Source organism: Brassica oleracea, unplaced genomic scaffold (genome assembly GCF_000695525.1).
Source record: "Brassica oleracea var. oleracea cultivar TO1000 unplaced genomic scaffold, BOL UnpScaffold01589, whole genome shotgun sequence".
In the NCBI taxonomy this organism is placed as follows: domain Eukaryota; kingdom Viridiplantae; phylum Streptophyta; class Magnoliopsida; order Brassicales; family Brassicaceae; genus Brassica; species Brassica oleracea.
In genome coordinates this window covers 1-7,129 of record NW_013618123.1, presented here as the reverse complement: position 1 = coordinate 7,129, position 7,129 = coordinate 1, and the positions used below count along the sequence as shown (strand labels likewise).

General features: G+C 35.7%; 2 protein-coding genes across 2 annotated transcripts; both read right to left on the bottom strand.

Moving 5' to 3' along the window:
• Positions 1-2,210: 2,210 nt before the first annotated feature.
• On the bottom strand, positions 2,211-3,538 carry LOC106321414 (tetraspanin-2-like; the record flags this gene model as incomplete). The annotated part of the gene is given in 2 exon segments (XM_013759687.1): positions 2,211-2,517; positions 2,594-3,538. Coding segments are annotated over 2 exon segments (501 nt in total), but the record flags the coding sequence as incomplete, so codon positions are not given.
• Positions 3,539-3,902: 364 nt separating this feature from the next.
• On the bottom strand, positions 3,903-5,375 carry LOC106321415 (1-aminocyclopropane-1-carboxylate oxidase 1-like). The gene is made up of 3 exons (XM_013759688.1): positions 5,111-5,375; positions 4,778-4,998; positions 3,903-4,652 (listed from the first exon to the last, which is right to left on the bottom strand). The coding sequence occupies exons 1-3, from the start codon at positions 5,234-5,236 to the stop codon at positions 4,067-4,069; spliced, it is 933 nt and encodes a 310-aa protein (XP_013615142.1). The 5' UTR covers positions 5,237-5,375; the 3' UTR covers positions 3,903-4,066.
• Between the last annotated feature and the right edge of the window lie 1,754 nt (positions 5,376-7,129).

Below are 7,129 nucleotides of genomic sequence, written 5' to 3'. Positions count from 1 at the left end.
TTCGACTCGAGCACCACCTGTGGTGACTAAGTCTTATGACAAAGAGATTGAAGAGGTTCTGGCGTCCAAGGAAGTAAGGAAGCGAGGAGTTCCGAGACAGACCCATTTCCTCATTAAGTGGAAAGGACTGCCAGAGGCAGAAGCAACATGGGAATCTGAGGAAGACTTGTGGCAATTCCGGGACATACTGAAGGCACACACGGCGACGAGGGCGTCACCGGCTTAGGTGGGGGAGGATGTCACGGCCCGTTTTAACCCAAAACGTCCATGAAGACAACCAAAGATCGGGTCGGGCCAAAGGTGAATCAAGCCCACTCCACTAAGTATTTTCTTAAGCTTTGAGTCTTTTGTAAAATATCTTAGGTATGGAGAAGTGTAGAAAAGTGTGGAACCTTGTAGAACATTTGAGAAGAACCCTCACAACCGTTAGATCGGTTTGATCTGAACCGTCCGTTGAGGAGGAGAAAGTGTATATAAAGGGGATCACCCCTCACTTGTAAAACCACCAAGTTTTAATAACAAAAACACTTCTACAAACTCTCTCTCTAAAATCGTCCATATTCTCTCTCTAAGTGCTGAGCCAGTTGTCCGAAAGGCTGACTTAACAAATCATAAGGGTGAAAATTGCCAAGGCCGCACATCCTGATTTCTGTGAAAAAATCAGTCCGTGACATGTGGCTTCGTATGGAGAAAGTACACGCCAAATCCCTAATGTAAATGGTAGAACATGGGAGAGGTATAAAATATTCGTTATGCTTATCGATGGGGACAAAGATTTGTGATTGTAATTATTGAATCAAATAATTGGTCCAACATTTAATAATGTCTAATTACTATAGACATATACAATCAGTCAAAATCTCATCAACTAGGCTTTATCTAATTATTAGTGGTTCCCATTTTGTTACAGGAAATTTGGATGTTAAGTTGCTAGAAACTAGAGATATAAAATCACTTTACTGGTTTAAAACGTTTCCACATTTACGTGGAAATTTACTCGATGGCAAATATCAGAACATTTTAATCTTATTCAGATATAAAAAAAACATATATTATATATGCATCTGTAGTGACCACTTTGGTCATTATTTGTTTTGAACATAATTTCGTAAGCTATGTCATTAATCTCTCCATGTTCTAAGCATAAAAGACAGGACAGTTAACGTTAAGAGTGCTTTAATTTGTAATTTTTGGAAAGAAAAACTTGAAAATTTTGTCAAGTTTATGTCGAGATGAAAAAAACACTATATAAACTCTAAAAGAGAATGGTATCCTTGAATAATGTGGGTGAGTTGATTGAAAAGACAGGTAAACCAGTTTTATCATGTACCATATCGATGGTGCATTGTGGGTCCTTTCCTTATGCAAGATAATGTGTTATTTTGACTTCCGGTTATCTTACTATAATATTTTGTTTTGGACTGTTGGTTTCCAGGAACTTCTACACCAGTCTCATAGGAACTATGCGTTTCAATATCAAGTTTCTAGATATGTTTTCAATAAGTGTGATTACATCTGCCTAGAATTTGAGTAATACGCTTGAATTGTTCAGAAACCATTTTACTTGGACTAAACTGTTCCATCTTAAAGTGGATTTTTAAAAAATAAAAATTTCAAAAGAGAATTTAAACGTTAAAAGCCACTGTGAAAAAAAGAACTTAGAGAATAAGAACAATGCTCTTTTGAACTTCACAAAAGCTAAAGTGAAATTTTATAACTTTATGATATGAGCCCCCTGTTTTAATTTTTGAATAATGGGACCTCTCTTCTTTCGTTTTCATTTATAAGATCATACCGCAGGTCTCGCATAATCTTTGATGTAATGATGTTAACATCGCATCTTATCTTCATTAAGCATATAATCTTAATTAATAAGTTTTTCTTTTTTAAAATCATCGCAATAGTCATGTGAAGAGTGACATGATTTTGATCGACTAGTTGACAAGTTTACCGCGTTAATGACTAACTTACTGTGCCATTACATTTTCATTTTGCAGGTTAAATTGATATTAATTAGCTTTGTATCGCAGTTAATTCCATTTACTGTGATTTGTCCCTCCTAAAGTCCTAACCTTCTTCAATTAACCACAAATTCCTTACCAAATAAATAAAAAAAATTAGGAAATGAAATGTGGGTTCAAAATGTAACAAACTAGAAGTTTCAGGTTCAAAAGAGAATTAAAAGGAAGAGAGAGAAAGAGAGAACATGCCTGAAGAGGAGTGATGGAAGAGGAAGAGAAGAACTGATCAGCGGTGATGAACTGTTGGCTGAGGTTAGGACAAACGTCTGAATCAGCCAAACAAGCCCTTATCTTCCGCCAGCTCTTTGAATCCACAACGTTCTCTCTCAGCCAACTCGAGAACCCTTCGAGCCTGTACTCTTTATAACCTCGACCCGGAACTTGAAAAGACCCGTCGGGTCGGGTCACGATGAAAGCAAAGATAAGAACCACCAGCAAAAGTCCGATCAGTATCGCCATACAACACAAGTACACAGCAAGCAGAGTCTCCTTGAACCTGAGAATGATTCAAAGTGCGCTCAGCTCAGAGCTAAGATCTTTTCTCAGGCTCTGTCTTCTTATATAAAACTTACTGGTAGGCGCCGATGAAGCCGCAGGCAGAGACGACGAGGATTAGAACGCCGAGGACGACGACAGGCCAACGGAGGAGATTGACACACTCGTTGTCGGGTTTTGAGGCGAGCCATATTCCTGACGCCGTTATCGGTATGGAACAGAGTAGCGCTAGTAAGTTCAGTATGGCCGTTAAGTTATTCGCTAACGCCATTAACTCTCTCTCTCTTGAAAATTTGAGTTTTATTTTGTTGTCGTTGCTTATAAATTGAAGGAAAAAGAAATTGTGAAAGTGAGAGGACTGTCTCTGTTTCTCCTCGCTTCTTATACAATGAGTTATGCGGACGGTGCCTCGGTTGTTAGAGATGATGGGAAGTGTGAGAATTGTTTAATGCTAATTTACAGAAGACGAGGTTCGGTCAGGTACAGTCAATCCAGTTTGGTGCTGATTTAAAGGGATGAATTTGGTTGGACCGGCTTTTTTGGGTTAAGGAGTAGACTACCATGTCACATAGATGGAGACGTGGAGACATGAGATGCCTTGAGCGCGTTTGTGTTATACAAATGGCATTTTAACTCCACTGGCGCTGTAACTGCTTTAAATGGTAAGAACTAAAAATATTCATCCAAAGTACCCAGCGGGAATTAGCCACGTGACCCCAACTCCTCTGCAATGAACTAAACTTACTGTCGGTAAACGTGAAAAATAAAATGTTAGAAAAGGAAGACGATAAACCCAAAACAACCAAACAATGAATAAACTTGAAAAATGTTGGGATGGGCCATACGTTGAAGACCGAAGTGCATGTTGTATAGAAGCAAATTTGGAAGATCAAAAAAAGGAATCTGCTAAGTTACATGTCAAGTTTAAAGGTGAACAACAAAGAAGATGCTAAGTTACATGTCAAGTTAAGACCACTTGATTTAGTTTGTGGTCTGCTAGTAAGTAAAAAATAAGGGAACTGCAGGAGTTTGATCCCAAAAAAGTTAAATAAAAATACTGTTTTTGTTTCACCATTGTCTAAGTTTTATGGTTTGACATATTGTTTTCATTATCTTGGCTTCTCTTTAATGACCATATGGATGTTGGTAATTGGTTTATCATTCTCTTAATAGCTTTTTCATATTGAATTATCGCTTAACATGAAATATCTTTTGTGTTTTGTTGTTTTAAAAGAAAAAAAATTATACGATACATAACTTTTTTAGCCAAAACATACTAATATCTTAAGAACATCCTTAAAAATAATAGTACAATATAAAAGACCTTCAAAGTTCAAACTAATGTTTTTAAAGTTGCCGTCAACGACTTGCCTAGTACAAAATCACTTGAGTAAAAAGAGTTATTTTTTCTTAATAAAGCAAAATAGTTGAATCAGCATGATCCTGGTTGTTATTCCTTAATGAATTAAACACAAGAAGAAGACAAATTTTTAATAAAAATAGAGTTTCATGTGAAATACAAAAGCAGCGTTACGTTCAGGCGATGCATCCTAGACGGAATCCCCATTCTCCATTTTCTTCGTGGTATGAAATCTAGAGCCTTTGTCTCCAAACTTAGTGGTTGAATAAAGCTTAAGGTAGTCTTGGAATCGGTAACCACTTGGGTACAACATCTCTTGAGCTGGAGATATTATGGCATCCCCAGCTGGATTGTAAAATGTAGCTATCGACAGTCTACTTCCTTGCTTCATCGTCATCACACGGTGTACAACACTCTTGTACTTCCCATTACTCAATATCTCGACTTGATCACCGGTATTGACAAAAATGGTATTGTTCTTCGATGGTGGGACAGGAACCCACTTCCCATCTTTCAAGAACTCAAGACCAGGCACTTGATCATCCTGCAAGAGCAATATGATCCCTCCAGCATCAGTATGTTCTCTCAGCCCTCTAATGAGCTCCGGACGAGGGCATTCTGGGTATTTAGCCACTTTTGTCCCAAAAACTGGACCTTCTAAACCGGAGAACGCATTCATTATGTGTTCTTGAGGGAGACCAAGATTTTCACACATGAGTTTAGAGAGCCTTTCTGCAAACTTGTGCAGTTGAGAAACATACTCATCCATTGTCTTGCTGCAATATAAGTTTCATCCCCACACATTGTTTATTATAATAGGCAAGACATATAAATGGTAAAAGCTTTGTCCAAATAAAGAAATTGTAAAAAAAAAATTATATAATTTTTTTTAGTTACTTACATGAGTTCATCTGAAATGTTTGGGACTTTGGATATGTTTGAAGTCGGCTTATGCCAAACGAAGAAAGTGCTTTCCCAATCAGCATCTGAGGTTTTTCCTTCACTCAAAGCCTTGACCATCTCTGACTGGTAAAACTTCTCTTTCAAATGCTCCTCATAATGAGAGTTAATCAGCTTTTTTACTTTATCCATCAATTCTTTATCAATTCCATGATTATCAACCTGAAAATTCGTCAGCTCGATCGCATTTAAGGGTATACACTAGAACTGGATCTAGGAACGTTTACGTATGCATACTTAGGAACTTGATTTGTGGATAAAGATATACACATACCATGAAGAAGCCCCACTTATCACATGCATGATCAAGAAGTGACATAGTCTTGGTTCTGTTTTCTCCATCCAGTTCACTAAAATCAATGACTGGAATCTCCATCTCTTTCTCTTTGATTAAACCCATCTTCTTCTTTTTTTTGCCTTTTTGTTCTCAGACACAAATTTAATGGATAAGTTATTGATTTGAGGAGTATTTATAGGCATGGAATGAGCATGATGTCTCTTTTCCTTTGGGAGGCATAGTTGCCTACTTGGGGAGGCAAAACCATTTGCTTCTTTCAATACTGGTTTTTAACTCTGGGACTGTCATTACAATTAAATAAAATGAACATAAGTAGAAGTATCTTCCTTGAAAATGAAAAATGAACTATAGGTTTAAAGAAAAGTCCAAGTTCTGTCCACACAACCATGTGATCAAAAGTTTTGAATTTTCTTTTATGATTTCTTCTAACCTAATTTATGTGAATTTTCTTTCTTCTTTACAAGTGTTTTTCCTTACCACTCGCTCATAAGTTATATTCGTTGGAGTTAGTTAGACCATCATGCTTCGTATAGTACTGTGTGCTTAATAAATTTCTTTTGTATGGTTGTTGTTCACGTTAGGTCTATATAAGTCGTTCTCGGACCATTTCCAACCCAATCATATTTTTTCCTCTATAATTCCCACAAAAATAGAATAACTGTATTATAAAATACATTTTGCTCCAATGGTTTACTATACAATAAAATTACTCTATTATATAAGAAAAAATAGAGGGATTTCACTTTTTCACTTCAAATATAGAGTGAAAAAGTGAAATCCTTCTATTTTCTTAGAGTTACTCTATTATAGAGTAAACCATTGGAACAAAACTTTATAAACCATTAGAACAAAATTTACTTTTATAATAGAATTACTCTATTTTTGTGAGAATTATCGAGAAAAAAATAGGTATGAGTTGGAAATGCCTTTTAAGTTTCCATCTACTCACTTACTTGAAAACAGATTTGAGACAATAAAATCTTTTATCTAATTGTTTAATTAATAAGTCTCGAGAAATTGAATAAATTAATTTAGCTAAAATATGTTAGGTTGATGACTCAATCCGACAATGGAAAAGTCCATGTGAGACTAAGCGGGATTAAGCTAAAGATCTATCTCACTTCTATGGGCGCTCTTGGTTTTGAATAGATATTTTATAAATATGTATTTCATAATTTATAACTTCTTATATAATGCTTGGGATGCTGATTAGTGTATGAATATTCTAGATTATCATATGATTTATAAAAATCACACCGACAAATCTATTTTGGTGGTCAAGCGGATTCAACCGTGACGGCACATTGAGTTTAGTGGGACAATACCTATTTTTTAAAGACGTATCATTTTTGTAAAGCCAAGTACAAATTATTTATGATATAACTTGTTTTATCTTGTGAAAATTCATTGGACAAATGTTTGAGTATTAATTAGGTTTAGAGTTTAATATTGACAATATTCTTTTGAAGGTTGTAAGGGTTAAGTATGTAAACGCAAAGTTTACTGAAAATCTTATCGTATTGCATGTAAAATTGTATACAGTTGATTCCATGTGTTACGTAGAGTACTACATGAAACCATGCATTTATCGTAACTACATGTGTAAATTATTCATTATTTGTAAAATGATAAAAACCAGCTTGATAATTTTTGTTGTGCTCAACTCGAACCGAGAAACCGGACTTCCAAAGCTTTTCAGCTCATATGCAACTGTATGCCAATTGATAACATGTCCCGGCCCAGCTAGCAAACATTCTGTACCTACTCAACTATATACTGTAACAAAATAAATGATTAAAACATTCCATAATCTAAGTTAGTAGTCTATCACTCTATGTACACTTCAAGATTAAGGGCTTGGGATTCCTCTTTGTCAACCTTTGTAGTCCAGATGATCAACAGCACCATCCTAAAGTGGTAGCATCCGTAGTACCATCAAAAGAATATTATTCATCATCTCCTTATATCATTCAGTAACATTAAAAATAGGGGGGG

Coding starts and splice junctions, on each gene's coding strand:
- LOC106321415 (XM_013759688.1), bottom strand. CDS start 5,236: ATGGGTTTAATCAAAGAGAAAGAGATGGAGATTCCAGTCATTGATTTT. Junction 4,999..5,110: donor ATAAGTGGGGCTTCTTCATG/GTATGTGTATAT, acceptor ACGAATTTTCAG/GTTGATAATCATGGAATTGA. Junction 4,653..4,777: donor AACATTTCAGATGAACTCAT/GTAAGTAACTAA, acceptor CTTATATTGCAG/CAAGACAATGGATGAGTATG.